The sequence below is a fragment of the Neolamprologus brichardi genome, chromosome 8 (assembly GCF_056152115.1).
Source record: "Neolamprologus brichardi isolate AB-2024 chromosome 8, ASM5615211v1, whole genome shotgun sequence".
In the NCBI taxonomy this organism is placed as follows: Eukaryota; Metazoa; Chordata; class Actinopteri; order Cichliformes; family Cichlidae; genus Neolamprologus; species Neolamprologus brichardi.
Genome location: NC_142111.1, coordinates 14459717 through 14480940, shown reverse-complemented (window position 1 = coordinate 14480940; position 21224 = coordinate 14459717). Strand labels below are relative to the sequence as shown.

Here is a 21224-nt window from a genome sequence, read left to right as displayed (position 1 = left end):
AATTTTCGCTTGTCCCTCTGCAGACTTGTTGGTCTCAGTGTGCGCTCTTGAAGAGCTCAATCAGCAGTCATCGATTGCTACAATAAGATTATCCTACTCTTAAGCCTCTTGTCACCTTGATTGTCCTTTGTTCAGTTTAAAGTTTGCGCTCTAATAATTCCACCTTAAGTTACACATCGAGCACGACTGTCATTAGTAGTACAACTTACACCACAGTTTACCCTTGGAAGTTTAGAAGCCATCTTACTAATAGGTGACTATTTTATATATTCATTTAACCTCCCATACTCAAGCACTTCAACATTTTGTTTTCCATTTTATGAAGTGTTTACTTTTATTTTCATTCTGCAGGACTGAGCCGGTGGGTACAGCCAGTGATCTTTGAAAGGGACAAAGTGACCTGCTTAGGTGTAGAATATGCTCAGAGGCGGGATGACACCCTACCCTTTTATACAATCCAGTGAAGGGAACAAAATGCTGTATTCACTGGACAGATAATTCATGCACTCACTTGCCAAATTAATCAAGTTGCATAGTAATGCACTCCATGCCCACCCTTATCAAAACTGTGAATGGCTCCAGCTTGTATTCTTGACAAAATCAGTCTGTCATTGCACAAACGTTAATTGGTTTTACAGAGTTCACTCTCGCCTTTTGTCAGTAACTTAGTATTCATTTCTAGAATCTCTCCGGTATTGTATTGGACCTTTGATGATTGTATTCCCAGCACATTTCTGAAACATGTTCTGGACACAGAGCAAAGCATTACCCGTCGTTGCTCCTGCTCTCTTTTTGTGATTTGCTGCTGCTTTAAATTAATTCTGCACCATGATAAATAACATTGCTTCTATCTGACATTTACAATGAACGTTGTTGGATTTGAAGCTTTTGTGTTGGAACCAGTAATAACCGGTGAGCTGTTTTCTTGTTTTGCAACAACTTTGCTTGGCACTCGATCCTGTGTTTATCTTATTGCAAAGGGCAAAATTTCTCATTTCAACTTGTGGTGGCCTAGGCAGGTCAGATCTGTTGGTTCGGTATTGCTGCTTTGACGTTTAATAGTAGAGATGTACAACAATCTAACACGGGACCTCAGATGTAAGTTTAAAAATCAGAGCTACAAAAGAAAAATCAATCAGGTGATCAATCTCAATTTCATATTGTTGTTTTTTTCCCTTAGCTTTACCTCCCCTAGGCAATATTTTCAGACTGAGGGAACAAATCGGTGCAGTTTTTGGGGCCTTTTTTCATACATGTTCTACCAGCAAGTCTGTACAACAATACAGTAACAGCTGCGTCTTCAAAATAATGTACTGACACAAAATACACCCTCTTTTTTTTTTTTTTTTTTTTTTTTTTTTTTTAGCTTTTTAGGTTTTATGTATCAGGACCTAATAAAACATCGTCTGGTCTTTACCGGGTTCTAAAATGATTCAGATACAAAAAAAATCATAATACACCATGTCATTATTTATTTATTAAAAAACAAAAAAACAAAAATGGAAAACGACTGTGTGAGAAACCAAGCCCCACAGCCCTTTGATTCCATTAATTATAAAACCACCTTAAGCAGCAATAACTTGATGTAATCATTTTCTGTATTAATCTCTGACATCATTATTGAGGCGTTTGGGCTAACTGTGTTTTTTACAGCGTTCCTTCAATTCACTGAGGTTTATGGGCATTTGTTTATCTTGAGGTCCAGCGACAGCATTTCACTTCTTTTCACTCTGGAATACTTTGGTATACAGAGGAGTTCATGGTCAACGCAATGACTGCAAGGTTCCCGGGTTCTGTGACTGCAAAACGAGCCCAAATCATCCTCCCGCCACCACCGTTGATGTGAGGTGTTTGTGCAGTAAGGCCAGAAGTCTTGTTGTTTGTTCTTCCAAACAAGCCAAATTTATTCAGTTTGAACAGGTTCATAGCATTGCAAAGTCTAACCTTGGGGTCAAGTTGCTGGGACTTCCACTTCTATGAGATTAGCAACTGTGAATGTTGAATGTTTTCCACTTGTGAATAATATTTCTCACAGGAGAATGATGGTCTTCAGATTGCTTGGAAGTGGCTTTGTAGACAAAACTTCAGATCTGCAAAATGCCAAATCGTGTGCTTTGATAGAGGTCCTCACATTTGCTGATGTTGAATTAGTCAAATGATTTCATTAGCGTCACACGGTTCTACTTATCTTCTTAATTCATATGGGAGCACTTCGACTGGGGTTACTTTTTCACACAATGCTTCTGCATTTTTGTTATAATTTGTGTAGTGTGATGTTTCCTTGTTCTTCTGAGGTTGTATTCAAATAAATTTAATTTGGTAAGGGACAGGTAATTTTTTTTTATTGTGTCCCGATAAGTAAAACCTTTGAATTGAAAGAGAGTATACTTTCATCTTCAGAGTGTAGGACACACAGAATGCACTGGCTGTTTATCCGATTTGTAACCTTGGCCCAAACTACAATTAGATTTCCAGTGTTTTAAAAGTCCGACCCCAATTAATAACTACTTACATGTACTTATACTTAGTTACTTACACTTATATGACATGGCATTGAAAGAATCCTGCGTAGAGTGGAAGAAAACAGAAACAGTCATGATATTAATCACTGATGCTGCAGCTGGGTTGTGGCTGTAACATCTCAACTCATTATTATTAAAGAAACAGTAAAAGTCTGTCTCACTTTCTTTTGGATTATTGTGGCCATAACTAAAATTAGCATGGAGTTTGTTCACTGTTCATATTTGTGGGATGAACAGACGCTGTTTGTGTTGGCAGTGTGGACCGACTTGTTAATCAGGCTTTAATTCTGTGAAAGTCAGCAAACTTTCTAAGTGATTTGTATTGCTTTTGACTGGGGATAATGTGCATGCATTTTTATGTCCCAGTGACCATTGAGAATAAAGTTATGGCCCAGCTTCCATTCTTTTAGATAGGACTGCAAAACAATCAACTGAGTCTATACATGCATTGGTAGAAATGAGAAAATTCAGGAAACAACACTTGCTGATCATTATTAGCAAGTGTTATCATAATGAAAAAGTCAGGTGCAATCACAGATCACAATGTACTCCTTCTAAACGAACGGAATACTGTATCTTTCTGCAAATGAGTATGCTATGTCTATGCAGGACTGTGGGCTTACTTGAAGGGGTTTGTGTTGCTATGCCAGGTAGTTACCTTTCTTGTTGTTGTGCACAGGCTACTTCAATCAGCACAGAATCAGATATGTTGTATCTGTCATCTGGGGTGTGGTTAGCTGAACAAGTTGAAAACTAACCTTTTTTTTTATTTCACAGGTGTTATAATGTCAATTATCCCTGTTAAATTAGCAAATTAAGTTAAACAAATATTCTATTCGAAAGTACTTAAGTTAGATGTATACAAAACGTAATATACATACATAACAATGTAATAATGAAATGATTAAAAAACATTTTTTGCTGTTAGATAGATAGATAGACCTCTTCAAATGATTTTGGTCCTATCTATTTCAAGGTGTTCTTGGTGTTTGCTACCAAATATCTTATTAGTGTTATGACATCTTATTTGGTGTTTTCCAGTGTACATCCTCAACAGAACAACAGCAATTTTAGATAATGGATCGAGTCCTTGATATACTGCTAGCCCCCCTTGTTCATTTCTACATTGCTGTCAACCTTTCCAGACCTCGTATGAATTTGCCAATTAACGGCCAGACTAATGAATACCTAATTATATTCAGGGTGAGCGAGGGTGAAGGTCTGGACACAAGATTTTCAGGGTTCATTACTGCCCCAAGGACAAATTCCTGTGCCGACAGAAAACTCAGCGTAATACAACTGACCCAAACGGTCACACACAGTTTTCTTAATGGGATGAGATAAATTAGAGACTACTTAAATTGTTTATTAGAGATGAAAAATCTGAGCTTTTTTGCATGAGATAAACTAAAGAAGGCAACAAAAATTTTCTGTTATTGAAGCATTTGAATTCTACGGTGGCTTACATACAAATGCGATGTGCTGTGCTACATTATTAGCAGTGTGTACAAATATTTGTACATGCTGTGTTCAAAGTTTGACACAGCTGAATTAGTATTATTATTATTGCTGTTATCATTATCATCATTATTCATCAATTAGTCTTATTCAATTCAGCCTCTCTGTCACATGGCTAAAGGCAGAGTACACACTGGACAAGTTGTCAGCCTATCAGAGGGCAAACAAGTACTGTGAAATAGGTATAAAATAGTTTTTTCTTGCAGACTTCTCACTTACATCATTGTTGTTGCTTTGCTCAGTTTCTCTTCGTCATTAGGAGAAATGCAGGTAGCATGCAGATGGATTAGACTAATCCTGATTCACTCACATACGCATGGTGGTAAGAATAAAACAGGTTGGCGCACATGTTTCATGAATCCAACGATAATGTTGTTGAGTATTTTCTATGGAAATATTAGCGAATGAGGCCCAATGGACCTTTGTGACCACACCCATCTATTGTACTCCTTTTGATCCCACCTGCTTGTCTATGACTGGTGCAATCCGATCTTATTGTTAAAATATATCTGCTCAAAGCAAAAAGCGCTGCGTGGTGGGAACACATGCACTCACACACAGACACACTTGTAGTGAACATGATACCAGCCAAGCTGTTGTAGCTGGTAATCAATATTAGTCTGCATATACAGTAGCATCCAATGAAATGGTCCCTGACCTTGGAGGTAGTGCTGAATTACTTTAACTAGTTGGTCACACATGGGTCTTTTAATCACAGTAGTTCATTCATTTCTTATAATAAAGCTTGTATTTTAGTTTTACAGTGGCTTAAAAATCACTTTTATATACATAATGTCACAATGTGCACAAAAAAAATCCTTGACTTTCCTTGTGTAGTTGCTGACCTACTTGTTCTTTGGATTACTTAAAACATCAATCACAGCTTTTCTTCAGAAATGTAAAAGGTTTTTTTGCAATCACAACTTTTTTTTCATGTGAAACAATTTCTAGGATAAGTGCAGAGGAAAGTCAGGTTATAAGGTGGACCAGCACAACCACTTGAAACGCTTACTAATCTGAAGTACAATTAGATCTTAATGCAACACACTTAAGCTCATCACAAATCCAATAACAATCACTGATGTCCTTGGCACTAAAATGGCAGCCTATTTAGATATTGATCAGACAATGATGAAAGTGTGGCGCTAGTTGTTTTACAATATTGATTAGTGAGGAACAAGAGAAGCTATTTTCTGCTCAGTCAAAGCCGCAGAAATTGTGTCACTGTGGGGTAATAACCGCACCACAGCCTGGAGAGGAAGCGGTAAATATATTGCAGAATGTGTTGGTCAAATCTGGAGAGATACGTTCCTACACTGATGCTTTTGATTTTTAATGTTAATGTATATGAAATCTGTCTAGTTTTGTATCATATATTTTGTACCATTATATTAAAAAAAAATGTCCTCTGAATATTTTTGTACCTCCATAACTATTTCATATAATATTTTTGCATCTAATTCAGGGTTATGAAAAAACAACTTAATACAAAAAGCAGACTTGGAGCTCAGTGGAGTAGTAATTCTCCATGTCTTTAGGCCATGGACATTTATGAGTAGTTTTTTAGTGCTTCCTCATTGATATCTGCTATTGATTTTTAGCTTCATACTGTAATAGCCCTGCAGCTATAGGTTACACTTGATGAAATCAGTATTTCATTTTCAGTTCTTCATTCTTTCTCATTCTTTAACCCTGTAAAGCAGCGGTCTCCAACCTTTTTTGCGCCACAGACCGGTTTATGCCCGACAATATTTTCATGGACCAGCCTTTAAGGTGTCGCGGATAAATACAACAAAATAAATCTAGTACCGGTACCGAAAAAAAAGAAGATTTATTCATAACACACGTGAAAAGACCCAGGAAAACCGAGTTAACGATAAAAACGATAACAAAATAACGCTGAAAACCAATAAAAATCCTGAAAACCATACATTTCACACCCGAGTCTCAACTCTCGCGGCCCGGTACCAAACAACTCACGGACCGGTACCGGTCCGAGGCCCGGGGGTTGGGGGCCGCTGCTGTAAAGTTTAGTTCTATAACATGTATGTTAAAAAAACAAAAACAATACAGTTACTGTGTCTATAGATTTTACCCACACACAGACCATCGCCTTCATATTGATTTGGGGTGACTTTTATGGGCTGACTCTCTCGATTGTCTTAAAATGATTATACTTTCAGGGTTTTTACGTTTTGGTGTAAATTATGTGTTTGAAATGTTTACTGTTTATGTCTTTATATGTAGTCAATCACAAAGCCCCAGAAGCTTTTCCCTGTTTATATTGTTGTATGAGAGTACGCCCTGTGTTTTGCTTATCTGTCATCTGTGTTTGATATTACAGCAACTGATGAGAGAGCGCCAGCAGATGGCCAGTCGTCCTTTTGCCTCAGTCGACGTTTCATTGGAAGCCAGAGGAGAAGTAACAGAAGTGTTGCAGCCTGTGCTTGACGTGAGTCTTACTCACTTGCTTACATGTGCACATACAGATAATCATATTTGTGACGTAAAGTTAACGGGAACTTATTATGCTGTTCATTATTTTCTCTTAGTTATATTGTTGCAGCTGTAGAGACTCTTGTGGCTCTCTCTTGAGGCTTCAAGCTGCTCTAAATGCTGACAGTTTCTCCTAGTCTTTGCTCTGTGTGACGTCATTAAAAACAGACATCCAGGCACAGAAACCTGTCCAAACCTTTGTTTGTGAGACACTGCCACTGTCAAGAAGGTTAGCTTTATGGGTTTTGTGAAGAAAGTGGTTTGTTTCAGTCAGGGCTTGAACTGAGGAGCTATAGCTAGGCTCAGCATATATTAAATAAGGATTCATTTGACTGTTGGGTTTAGTCTCCAATATTAAACATATGAAAACTGAAAGTAAGAATAATACTCTTGATGCACATTTGCGTTTTGATTACTGTATTCCAGAAGCATCTTGGGAAAAATCTTACATAGCGATGGTTGACAGTGAATTCTTTATGAATCTCTTTCATTGTGATTATTGAAATTCCCTGTTTATAAAATCCATTATCTCGAAGAACCTTCAGTTTTGACACAAGCCTCAAACTGAGACGTGTTATTTCCATTTTGTTATATTTGTACTAACATCAAATAAAAGCAAGCACTTTTTTGTTAGTGCATTTACTGACATGTAGAGTATGGCAGTTATTATTGCTGCATAATTAGGGGTTATTGTGCCATTTTCAGCCATCTCGTGCCAAAATATTTCAACCTTTTATTCAGTCGTCCAGTCAATAAGAAATCTGCCCGTTGTGACCCTTTCTCTCCATGCCTCTTGTTTATTTGTGTTGCCCTCTACAATCATTTTCCAATCAATGTTTTCTTTTTAATATTTTTTTAAAGCATCTTTTATATGTAGCACGTTTCAAATTATTTGTATGGTGGTTTTAATCGTCTAGCTACAAGCAATGGCCACTGCTTTTAAAAGCGTCACAGGAAATTGCTCGCTCTGATATTAAAATGATGATATCGGGACTGTTTTTGGAACATTTCATAATTTCATGACCCACCGGGTGTATTTTACTCCATTTCCATTTTTGCCTAATTTATCCTCTTTGGTTGTTTACTGGAAATATGCCACATGGTGCCTCTGCATTCGAAATGTGATTGATAATTTGTTTAGCTTGGATGCTCATATACCTTTGGTGTGAATTATTCTGTAGCCCCCAGTTGCTCCACTCTTATCTATTCCTCCCATACAGATAGAAAGTAGAGGGGTAGGCTGGCACTGAGTACAGTGCGGGGCTCTATGCCATGTGGAGTAAAAGCATCGTTTAAAGTTCTACGCAGAGCTACGTCGTCATCATAGCAACAAAGGGCCGATTCCTCAGCTAGGAACAAGCTCTGTGTCACTTGGAGAAATAAAATCACTGTGGCAACCGGCAAAGAGGCACTACATTAGCTATTAGTGTACCGCTGAGTGGTGCTCACTGTGCATTATGGTATTGTGAAGGGCAATGTAAAGAGCAAAAGAGGAGGAAAACAATGCTTCTTAGCTGTCTGAGTGCACTATATTGTTGGTACGGTACACCCTAATTTTGAGTGGCGTTGGAAGCCGGTGCTCTGCCTTGATTCAGGTAAAATGTTAATTACGTACTTGACAGTGGGACACGTGTCCATCTGTCGTTCAGTAATTTATTGCAGTGCTGTTCCTCCCACTCCTGTGCAAAAAAAATCAAAGATGATGTTCTTGTTATGCGGCACAGTAAAGAGGAGCCACTGGAGAATATTGCTGTAAAAAAATATTGCAAGCTGTTTTGAAAATGATAACTGGAAAAAAATAGATCGTCAGTCTCCTGTTTCTCAACCCTGTCAAGATGCAGAATTGACCTTTAAATATGGGACTTTGAATCCTTCACCTAGATATCCATATGGCCTTTATTGAAGTTGGCTTTGTTCCCTGTTATACTTTTATAACCACATACTTGTGCACATAAAACTGATCTTTCATTTACTTTACTTATATAAAGGGTCTAAATTTACCACATTTTGATATTCTTGGTGTGACCCCCAACTAACCTTGATCTGACCGGGTTAAACTCCCTTCTCTTTCCTGCATCTGTTTATTTGCCAGTAAAGGCAACAGCTGGAAAAAAGAATGCAGTGCTGTTGTGGTCACATTTCCTTATGCTACAGTCACAAGAGATAAAACAGTAGTTTGGGATTGCACCACAACCAAAGTTATTGCGACTGCGTGCAATGAATTTTCAGTCTTTGAAATGGTTGCTTTGAAGACAGCGGTCGGGTCTGCACACGCTCAGTCAGCTGCCATCTTCAAATCGATTCTGCTGCGTCAAGTTGGCAGTGCTCTCAGTTTGAGATTGAATGGGGTCAAGTTAGCAATTACATGCAATCTTTTTCTTGTAATGCGGTGATTAATAGTGATAAATCGTCTTTATATAAAATTCAGATTCCACAGAACTTCATGATAACTACTTACATTCAGAGTTCAGTCAGAACTGCAGCAGAAATGTAGAAAATCTTCCACAGATAGTGATGTAGACTTAGTATTTGCCAACCTTTTATACAAGTATACATATACATATAGATATACAAGTATATTTAAGACTATAACTAGTTGAGTGGAGTTCCCAAAGATGCATGTTACAATTGACTTGTGCTCATCAATGCAGACGGACTCGGATTGAATGCAATGTGTTGACAAAAGGTCTAATAAATTATAGCTTCACCAATCTGTCTGACAGTGATTTCAGTCAGACCTAGTTGAAGTCCGTTTAAGAGGTTGTCTTCCACCAGCCAACGATCGAAAGTGGTCAGCTACTGGACACCAGTTGGTCACCGCAACTATATGTAATCACTCAATGAATGCAGACAAATGCACTGGTCAACCACCGGTTATTTATTTATTGACTAAGTTGGTGTATTTTGCATTAAAAAGCTTGCTAAAACATAACATTTCTTATTCATTTGTTAATACAATAATAATTTTAAAAATTTTAAGCGTCCATGTGTTGAAATGATTTGTATTAAGCCACTATGTCTGCATCTTATCTCTGTACATGGAAGTATTGTGTTGAAAAAATGTCTATAAAATTAAATCTCTGTGGTTCCAAGTGTCTAAATACTTACGGTGGACCACTTACAGCTCAATTACATGACTTGGCACCAACTGAAGGTGAAACATATCAAACCAGCCTATTTCTCTTTTCTAAAGGTTAATTGGTCAGCATCTGGAGCCACTTAGCTATTGGAAATATTTGTTGATGTCAAAGAGGACACAGTTGTTGTGCTTTGTATTTGTTTCACCAGCCCAGACCCGCTGCTTTAACGCAGTAAAGCATAGAACAGGTTTTTGAATATCATATCCACACTGAAGCCAATGCAGTTTACAAAGGGGGAAAAAAAACATGAACACAAAAGACCTTATCCTTTAACTGCACCGTCTGCATTGATCTCACTGAATTAGTTAGTAGCATGTCTCTGTCACTACTTACAGACCCTCCAGCTGGTCTGAGAGCAAAAATTATAACAGCCTTTGTGCCATTTTATTCCATTTGGTTAGTTTAAACTCCCGAGATGGACATGGCTTTTAGCGACCAGGATGTCAGCAGCTGTTGGACAGAGCGATTCGTGCCCAAACACTGCAGACCACAGCCTCTATATTCACTATGGCCGGGCAGTCAACATATGGAGCCACTAACGAACAGCTAGTATGATGGATGACACCTGTCAGTGGCGAAAGGAAAGGAGATACATTGTGTGTTGTTTTTGTGTATGGATGTTTATGTGCTTGTGGATGGTTGCGAATGACTAGAATACACTACTTATTCTAAAAGTGTTATTTTCAGATCTTTGGAAGATCTAAAAGTTGTCTAGTTTTAGACCATTTAAAAAGTCAACCCTACGACTAAGCTTGAAGGAAATGACTAATTAATAGCTTTATTTATTTTCCTCTTCACTGGAGGAATGTGTCTGTTTTTCTCAGAGCAACGTAAGCATTTAAATGAAGTGAGGGAGAGCCAAAAGAAAGTGGTTTAACTTTCCTGCTGCCTTACACGAACCAAAATGTGTAATTTATGGTTCACTTGTAACAGAGCTGGTGTTGCAGTTCGGGAGGAGAGTTACAGATGGCTACAAATATTTGCTTACCAAACTGAAGCCATCAAATTGTTGATGTACATGGTAACGATGTCAGCAAAGCAAACTGGGCACATAAGCAAGTGGCACATCTACCAAATGGAAATTTCTATAAAAGTAAAACAGTTTACTTTCTAATGGTAATCTGCACTAAACACAAACAAGAGCTTAGATTTGGAGTTTACCTAAGGGTGGCATTAGATTCTGGATCAATAATTAAAAGATAGGGGGGACCTCCTAAGGGGATTTCAACTGTTAATCCCAAATGATGTTGAGGCCATTAAGAGTTTTACAATCTAACAAGCAGCTGACCAAAGTCGTGAAGATAAAAGCATCTCCACTGGTTTAGTTGCCATTGCAGTATTTTAGCGATCTGTCAACAAAGCCATACGTGCCTAAACGTAGTCGATCATTCCTTTTAAATTTGACAAATTCATCTTTAGTTCCTCTGCTTTTGCTGCTGAGCATTGCTGATGATTCCGAGTCTCAATTTTAGCTGATGTGTCACCCAGCGGTCCATACATGTGTATCTCACAAATCGTCAAAAATCAACATGGAATAAATGAACTCTCTTATATGAATGCAGCTTATGCAGCTATTCATTAGCAGGATCACTTGAATGGTCATGAAATGTCTGGCAATTTAATTACCCTCTAATGTCAGTCGTAGTTTTAATATTACCCTCTTGATGGTGAATGTGCCTGAGCAGATGCATGAGAATATTGTGTTCCGACCATGTAGCCTAATTGGATTGTGTAACAATGCACGTAAACGAACCGTAAGTCAGCCTACAATACGGAAAAACGTTTCGAGTATATGTAGCACGACTCTTTCATGTTGTGCTCATGAAGGGTGCAGCTTATTCAGAGTACTAGATATTGACGATACTTGAGGCTAGCTGGACTGATCCAGGGTCGTTCTTCCAGGGAGTCGCCTTTGCAAGGAAATTGGCTTTAAAAATGAAAGATTACATTATTTTTTTTTTTTTGTAAGGATAAGATTAGTGTCGCTTTAAATCAACATTGAGTAGGAAACCAGGAGTTTTTCTTTCTTAGTTTTGACACAGACACCGGTCTGCAATGTTCAAATGGTAGGGCTCCACATATGGCTCTATTACAGCTTGTGTCACAGACTATGCCTGGTTTTGGTGGTGCTGTGGTGTAGTGTATATTTTCTTGGCTTTGTGCACCTTAGTGTGCATTGAGCATTGTTTCAGCAACACAGCTTGCCTATGTATGGCATTGACCATCCATTTATGACCACAAGCTGCTAACAGCAGGATAGCATGTCACAAAAGAGGGGCGAATTTGAGACTAGGAAGTTGTGCCTAACATGGATATAGCCGCGCCATTACACAAGAGCAGTTGTGAATCATGGCATTTCAAATGGCAAGCTTAATTACTGCATTAAAAATGACACTGCAGGCTTTACAGGAAACAAGACTGCGCTTAGTTTTAATAAACGTGGCCCTGAATTACACTCAAATATGCTGAAACATGTATTTTTTACCATTTGGCAGCTAAAACTAATAAGATATGTGCTTCCTGAATCTTTTGCTCTTAACTCACTGTGTGTATTAGGTATTTGGAGTCAATGCGGCTTTAAAAATACCCAAAGCATCAGTGTTTGTGTTTGTGTTTTTGTTTTCGCAGGGTGAAATATACGGCAGATTGCAGTGGAATACATTTAAACAAATTACCGAGTCTGCCTCGTGATTTTCACGTTTTAATGGGTGTGCTTATGCAGACCTGTTTTTTTTTTATTCTGCCTCTGCTGCCTCTCTCATCTCCATTTTAAATTCAGCCAACACAGAAATAAAAAAAAAGTCAATTCCATTCAGACATGTTATTATTCCACAATTTCTATCCTCTCATCCAAAACATGCTGTGAAACCCTTGACATTCATTATCAGGATGACATGTTTTTCACGCTCGAGACGGGCAGTTTTTGGCCATTAAGTCCGAGGGTAGGTCATTGCCTCCACACTTTGACTGTCTGACGGAGACACAAGTGTTTTTTGTTGTGTGACCAATCAAAGCATTTGTCTCAGGAGGAGGGAAGGGAGGGTGTGTTGTCTTAAGTGTGGCAACTCCAGCAGCTGATATGAGTGATTTTTGGTCTGCTGCTCCCAACAAAGAAAATTCAACATCACATGTGTAACTGCAGGGAAAAAAGGACTAGTAAGACACATTGATATCGGGTTAGTTGATAAAGCAGAGCTATACCAATCCACAGGTGCTGGGTTATTGTTGAAAGCAGTGAAGTACTTTTGTCTTGCTTTCTTTTCTTAAGGCAGTATTTACTGTGTGCTTTTCACACTGCAGTATTTTTCACATAAATATAAACAACTTTATTTCCAGAGCAAGTCATAAAATCTTTTCTATTTTACCGTTGTTTTTCTTCAGGGTGCACCTAAACCTGTTGCAATGGAACCGTGTTCAGGAGGAAAAGCAGCTGTGTTGACTGTTCTCATGCGCCTGCCCTCTGGGCCTTCAGGCTTACCTCCACCGGGACAGTCAGGTAACTACAAAACTGTAACCATCTTTTTGTCTTATGGTTAAATGTATTAACCCTGCTGTGGTATAAGGGCCATGAGGGTTATGTGGGAAAGACTACATTTACAAGGTTCTATGAGTAATGAAAGTTTACATTTTGTTTTTCATTTTTTGAGGCACACCTCACTAGGACAGAGTTGGATGGCCTTCTGCTTTCTACCTTAACATCGCAGCTACCAGCCTGAACTTTGATAGAGAGCAGGGTGGCTCCACGCTTTCATGTTGTTTATGCCGAACTCGGACCCTACAATGTAAATTTTGCAGCAGAAATCAAGACTCACCAGAATAAATAATTTGTTCTCAATATTCTGTTGTTAAATTTTAGTCCTTACAAAATGTAGCCTCAGCTTTCTGTTCTTAGCTAACAGGAGCGGCACCTGGTGTGGTCTTCTGCTGCTGTAGCCCACTGGCTTTAAGGATCAGTGGGTTTAGAGATGCTTTTCTGTATACCTTTGTTGTAACGAGGGGTTATTTGAATTACCCTGCCTTCCTGTTATTTCAAAGCTGACCTCTGACATCAACAATAGATTTTTGCCAAGAGAACTCACTGGTTATATTCTCTTTTTTTGAGCCATTCTCTGTAAAATCCTAGAGATGGTTGTGTGGGTTTATGTCTGCCATCTAGCACTAACAGCCACAGCACATTCACAGTCACTTAAACCTTTCTTCCCCATTCTGATGCTTGGTGAGTTTGAACTTATGAGATTTGGGGCCCGTTGGTTACACACAACTATGTCTATTTTAATCATTTAAGTTTATGAACATATTATCTGGTCAGGTGACATGTCCTCAAATGTCCTCCTCAATGGTCTGTAAAGCAGTAGACCTGTTGTGGCCACTTGCACAATTTATAATAGACCATAAGCCTGTGCAGAGAGTAAACATCAACTTCAGGGTCCAGCTTTGATATTGAGCGTCGATCTACATGGCACTAAAGTAAGCCATGGCAAAATCTTAAAAGCAACCTAAAAACAAAACAATGTAGGCCACACCACCTCAAATGTGAAAGTGCATGTGGTCAGGATCAGGATCAATCTAAAAAATAAAGGTCAGTTTGAAGGGGAAAGTAGTTAAAATTAAGTCATCTTTAGTTCTTCAATCTTTAGGAGAAAAATCCTAGAACTTGCTCCTTCATTGCCATAACAAGTGAAATTGTCTTACTGTCAACCAAAGTAAAGAAATCCTGTATTTACTGGTTGAAATGCCACATATCCATAAAAATATCTATAAAATTTTTTAACCGAACAAATGAATTTGTGGGAATTCTCACCCTGATGTTGTTCTTTTTCGCTCTCCTCCCCAGGACTCATTGTAGCGAGTGCACTGATAGACGTTTCACAGCAGAAAGCGTCAGATTTTAAGGAGAAGTCTTTGGCCATAAAGAACCGAAAAGCCCTTCCTCCAGCACACCAAGGGACCTGCGTCTGAGTCGCAACAACTTTATCTGCTGGGTCCCGATTTACACCATCTGACATCATATTGTTCCAACATGTCGCAGTTCCCAGTTGGAAGCCTTTCCAGAGACACGGCATGACTACATGTACGAGATTTCACTTAGCTGCTACCACAGAAGTTTCCACGTTCCAAGAGCACAACCTGTGTTACCTTTTTTTGCCCTTTTTGCTCTATTCTGCATACGCCAACCTCAGAAATCCTTCTCCTGGATTCTGGACTCTCCCTTTAGCTTTGGCAGCCAGTGGCGTGCATTAAGCAGACACCTGACGGCTCAGTGGCTACTACAGAGCATGACAGACAAATAAATGAGGAGATTGTGAAACAGTTGAAGCTTTAGGCTTAAAGACTTCGGGAGACCACAAATTTGCTCAGCATGAAGGAAAAAGCAAAGGTGTCTATATGTTAGGTTGTATCAAAGTAAACAGATTTCTCTGATACCACTTTGGAAATGCAACAAATGATTGAAAATGGCTGGTTAGGGATCCACGATATTATGCGATGTTTGTCCCGCCCTATTTTTTCTTTCTTTTTTTTCTTTTTTCTTTTTTGCTTGCCAACAAGTGGTATTAAACGGTGCTAAAGCATTTAGTTTGTATGACATAGCTCTTAACTCAGCCTTTGCTATGGACTGAACTCATTATGCCTTTTTCTGGGGAAAGCTTTGTGCGATTTACCATCCTTCAACCACGTGATAGCGTTTTAACAACTAGAGCATTTTGTCATACCACTTCATCGCTCACCATTAATGATCTTTAGCATCTCCTGTACATAAGTGTCATCCACGCAGCTAGGCTAAAGTCTGTATTTTTAGTGGAATACACGTACAGATACTGCAGAGATATCACTGCAACTACCACCACCACCACCAGCATGTAGGTGACCACATACTGGAGGAGGCACGGACGAATCACCCACCATCCAACTAAAACATGGAAATCTCCAAAACTTTTTGTTTCATTTGTAATATATATATTTTTTTCTTCTTCTTCTTCGGTGTAGTCTCTTTTGAAGAAGTACGATAACGCAGAAGAAAACTGAGATCTTGACTCATTCTTTACTACAGTTTGTAACTGTATCGTTTTGCTGTGCAACTTGGCTCCTGAGCTCGTCCTCGACCGATGAGGTGGGTGGATGTCATGTACTGTTGGAGAAAGATGCCTACTTTATAAACTTGGACCAGGGACATTAAGCTCCTCTGGCTGTTTACTAGTTTGTTTGTTTTATTTCTAAGTAGTCCTCTAAAGCTATGACTTTATTTCAGTCCTTCAGTGCAATGGGTTATGTTACCTTTTTATAATGCCTTGGCTTTCCACGAACCTGAGGGGAAATGTTGATCTGCAGAGTTTTCAAAGCTGTCGAGTGTTTTTAGCCCCAACTCCACCCTGAGCTGTACAGTGTCTTGTTGGAACAAATGTGAGTCTTTGTCACTCTTATCCCTTGAGAGTTTGTGTGTTTTTGTCAAGTTTTTTATGACTGAATGGCAGAGCGGTTATCATTTATTTTAGGCCTTGTCACCTGATAACATTATATCTATGATAAATTGTCTTTTGCTACACTTGTGTAAAGAGCATTTCCGTTAATAATTTGTTTTGATATTTAACAGATTCCTGTGTAATAGCGCATTTAACTCGATTTTCATTGTTGACTTAAATCAGTTGTTTTAATGTCAACCCTTTTTGAATTGTGCATCTTTGAAGACTGTACGGGCATTCTCTCGCTTTTTGTTACAAAGTGGTTACGACGATGCATTACGTTATGGTGGTATGCCAGCTATTGTGTTTTAATTTTGTGTTTGTAGAGTATTCCTATACTGGTGTCATTACACAGGAATCAGGGTCTCACTGTACCGTGAAGGAGGAAAAAATGAAAAAAGAAAAGATGAGAAACTGCACATCAGTATTCTTCAGTGTATTTTAAGGATGGACAACATGCCAGAAAATAAATAAATAATAAAAACAGACCTTGAAATCTTTTGTGTGGTAAAGTCTTTTAACTTTTTTTTAAGCCTTTTTTAAAATTCTTAGGTTTTACATATCATCTGGTCCTCAGCAGGTCGTAAAATTCGGTAAATATGACACAGATGTACAACAACGTGACACGTTAGAGTGTGTCATTATTTATTTCACAAAAAATAAGTCTAAGGACTCCAGAAGCAGGGTGTGGACAAACTAAGTACGCACTGATTTCTTCCGTGTGAATTAAGAGGGTAAATAGGAGCCAGGTGCTGCTAATCAAATGCACGTTAATTAACTGATCACCAACAAGTGTGAACACCTCGATCAAAGCACACGTTTTGGCACTTTGCAGGTGTGTCTGTGGTAATACAATGCCAAGGAAGAAAGTCATCAGCAGTGAACTGTTCATCAATCTGGGAAGGATCAGAAGGCCCTGTCCAAACAATATGAAGTCCATCAATCTACATTAAGAACAGAATTCATTCAGTTGACAATCTTCCTGGAAGTCGACTATGCCAGCAAATTCTCCCCAGAGGTCAAGCTGTTTAACTTTAATGTCTTAAGTTCAACATTTATTTCTCCAGGCCTCAAGGGCCAGTGTAATGCAGGTTTTAGATATCACCCTGGGTCACCACACCTGAATCAAATAATTAGTTCATCACCAGGCCTCTGGTAACTTTAATACATGTTGAGGAAATAATTTAACCATTTAAAACAGCTGTGTTGGATCAAGTACAGATCTAAAACCTGCAGGACACCGACCCTTGAGGCCTGGAGTTCCCCCACCCCTGCTTTAGACAAACAAGACAGTGAGACATTCAACAAAAACCAAACACCTGAGGACAACTGTCAAGCACGGTGGCAGAGGGGTGATGATTTGGGCTTGTTTTGCAGCCACAGGACGTGGGTACCTTGAGTCGATTGAGACAAATTCCTCTGGATCTGAAGTCATCTTTTTTGACAGCTAAAGCTGAATTTGACTCCTGCAACATGACAGTCCTGAGCACACCAGCCAATCTTCAACAGGATTTCTGAGAAAAAAAGAAGAAAAACAAAAGAATAAGAACAATAAATGCCCTCAAACGTCAATTAATTAAATAAATGTAAAGAAGAGTGTGTGGGAGACTGAAAGTGCACAGAAAACCTTAAGTTCTACATGTTAAAATCTCATTGGGTATACTTTGTTTTTCCATATTGCTTTTCCATTTTGGCTTCTTTTCTGTTACTGTCATGTGTTGTTCATCTGAGGTTGTATTTAAATACCCGGTAATAGTTTAAAGCCTTAAAGGACAAATATGTAGTTAAAACATGTATTTTTTTTGTTAATTATTCACTCTCATTAACATTTTTCCTCACATATATTTTCTGAAAAAATGACAAAGCAGACAAAAAAACATCTAAATGCAAATAACTCTCGTTTTATGTTTAATTATTCAGAGAGCATGCTGTGAGATCAACCAAACGCAAAGCAAATTACTTAAATAGAAAAACAATACTCACTCAAAAATAGTACTTTTAGTGAAACAAGGTGCCACTCCAAAATACAGGAAATTACCAGTAACATGAAAAAGTGCCTACCACGTGTACCTCGCAGTAAACGTGAAGATAAAGAACACAGTGGGTGGTTTCCTTTAAAGTTCAGCATGATATTAGGAGGTTTGTCCTTCAATGTGCTAACACCTCTCAGTGTGCCTCCTCAATGTCAATGATGTGCATTTGAAAAAGGATGCAAAGAAAAGCGATGCAGCCTGCCAAAGTGCTGCTCTGGATAATCCTCACTTATACTCAGTGTACTTATTAGCTGCTGGCGTTCCTGGAAAAAAGCCATGAGCCCCTCGAAGAAGCGTTCACCGTGTTGCTATTTTTTAATGCTCCGAACAGCAAGAAGAAGACTAACCCATTTAGTGCTGCTATAAAAGAGCACTTTTCAAATATTACAAATATTTTCTATTCATGTTTCAGACGCAACACAAGCTCACTTTTGGAGCAGTGATATAATTAGTGGTGCATTTCTGCATGTTCTGTAAAATGCCTTTAGCTCTTTGAAGTGCCGAGAATGCACTTTGAGTGAAGTGAACTCTTTTTTTCTGCCAAAAGTGAATCTACACGTGTCACATTCCCTTCCAGCTCATTAAAGCGAGGTGTAAAGCTCTGGAGGTGACAGGTGGTGCCACTGTCACTGTGTTACTTGTGGCTGCCAGCTGTACATGAGATGTGCTGTATGTCTCCCCAATGCCCCTTTGCTAAAAGTGAAAGATTCCCAAGTAATCACATTTGAGAATAGATAAATGAAGCTCTGACTCTAATTTTATGTAAATGGATATAAAATCTTCAGAACTAGGCTTTAAGCCAATGACAATCATATTTTTAATGCAGGCTTATATATTTCCAATGAACACTGATGACTATAACAAACTCAATTAATTTTAAAGCAGACATTAGTTTAATTACTGTATGCTCACTCTGTTGGGATAGTCCATGTGCATTATGTTTATTGGAATATGCTTCTTTTTATTCGTGTTTATTCATGTTGTCTTCTTCTGCCAGTTTAAGGATTGTGAGGCAAGATTCCCAACTCATGTACATGAGCAAAGGCTAGTGGATATACTAACACGATCCACATGACAAACATGCTATTTTTGCTCCATATCAATTACTTAAAGTAGTAATGTCCTTGTTCCATTTCAGATTGTGTGACAGAAAACTCAAAGTGGGAACTGGATGACATATTGATCTCCACTGCAGAGCGAGCACAAGTTTCCCAGCACTTTAGAGCTGCTGCGCCAGTGCCGAGGAGCACATATCCGTAGCAGCATATACTTTAAATTACCAAAAGTATTCGCTCTCTGCTTTCACATGCAAATGAACTTGAGCAACATCCCATTTTTAGGGCATATTGTTAGTGTGCATGCTGATTAAGCCTTCACAGTACTGTTATCCTAATCTTTATAAGTGATATTAAAGGCAGGCGGTCAACACTGGGGGAAGACAAGAAGCAGGAGAACTTTCAACAATGGCAACAGTGGCAGTGAGGGCCAAGCTGCCTTACACTGAGGTCAGAGAGCTCAAAATTTCAAAAAACATCTGAAAGAGCTCATGTTTGGATTTTGTCAAGTTTGCAGGTGTATCAGCATGAGACATTCTTACATAGAAGAGACTGTTAGAGTCTCTAATTCAGCGAAACGTGATTGGAAATCCAGTGTGTTTGCAGAAATTCAGTTAGTTGTCCATTTTTTCACATATTTTCTTAAATCCTTGTCAGGATGGCAGTGGGGCTGGAGCTGGATTTGTTAAATAAATAAACATTACAAAAGTTAACAATATATCTCCATCCATGTATGCTGTTGTCCACAAGATGAGAAAATCAAAATGATCAAACTGGAAGGCTGTGAAACATGTTAATAAATGTTTGTGTTTATGTCTGTGTCTTTCAGAGGAGGCGGGAGCCACTGAAAGGCTTCTCTACCAGTTTCTTTTGAATCAAAGCAGAACCATAAATGGCCGACGGAGGAAGGGTGGATAGGCGAAACGAGATGGAGATGGGGTGAAGAAAGGAGGGCAGTGGAAGCTACTGTTCTCTAGCCTAAGCTGAACCCCCAGCAGCCTCATCCGCACTCTTGTCAGGAGAATGTTTCCTGTTTCTCGTCATCGAGGACCAGCAGCATTTTTTTTTCTTCAGCTCTTTTTCCTGTTTTTGTTCCATTTTTTCTTCTTTTTCTTTTCAGCCTTATCCTCACCTGACTTGGACCTGAAGAGCCAGAAACATTTTTTCTTTTTCTTCTGTTGCTCGACGAGGTCTCTGTTTTTCCTCCCCCAATTTTTCCACTTCTTGTGCGAGTGTTACATTCTCGTCTTGTGTTTTGTTACGCTTTTGCTGGAGTTTGTCGAACTCTTCCACTGATGCTTGGAGATTTTCTTTAAGGTTGTTGCATTCCTGAATTTGCTCTTTGTGCTCCAACTGCAAGTTTTTGGTCTGCAGTTCTTTATTCTTTGTCATCAACGCTGCATTATTTTGCAGCTGCTCTAGCTTGTCCTTTTGAATGTCTCCGTTTTGCTTCACCTGTTCCTCGTACATGTGCACCAGTTCTTCGCTCAGATTGGGCTTTTTTCCTGGAGCACTTCGGACTTTCTGCTCTCCACTTCTTTCTGGTCATTTTCCAGTTGTACATACTTTTCCTCCCATTCCATCTTTTCTTTGACTATTTCATCATTTCTGGCCTCCAGTTGTTTGAGCTTTTTTTGCCAGTTCTTCGTAACCATGCACTTGTTTTTTTTTTTTGCCTGTTGCATTTCTGCGTTTAGGGTTAGAATTCTGACTCCACCCCCCAGAAATCTGGAAAAGAAAAGCCCACTTTCCCCCCCGGTGGCCCTAATCCTCTTCCGTAGACTTACGACTGTTTTACGACAGTTGACTGGGGAGTAAACTCTGGCGGGAGGGGCTTTGAGCTCACGTGGCCTGTAGCTGTTGGAGAGCAAGCTTGTATGAGCTAGCGGTGATATCACAGTAGCCTTAAATCAGAATCGTGTTTATTGGCCAAGTATATGTGCAGACAGATACAAGGAATTTGGTTCCGGTAGATGGTGGCTCTCAAGCACAGCAATGTAAA

At 39.0% G+C, this 21224-nt stretch overlaps 1 protein-coding gene across 1 annotated transcript in view; it reads left to right on the top strand.

The window, feature by feature from the left end:
- The window catches only part of atrnl1b (attractin like 1b), a 73843-nt gene extending 57222 nt beyond the window's left edge, over window positions 1-16621 (top strand). Inside the window, exons 27-29 of the mRNA XM_006791232.3 lie at window positions 6385-6492; window positions 13058-13172; window positions 14511-16621. Coding sequence (XP_006791295.1) covers window positions 6385-6492; window positions 13058-13172; window positions 14511-14635 — 348 coding nt within the window. The 3' untranslated portion in view covers window positions 14636-16621. The remainder of the gene's footprint in view (window positions 1-6384; window positions 6493-13057; window positions 13173-14510) is intronic.
- Window positions 16622-21224: the final 4603 nt, after the last annotated feature.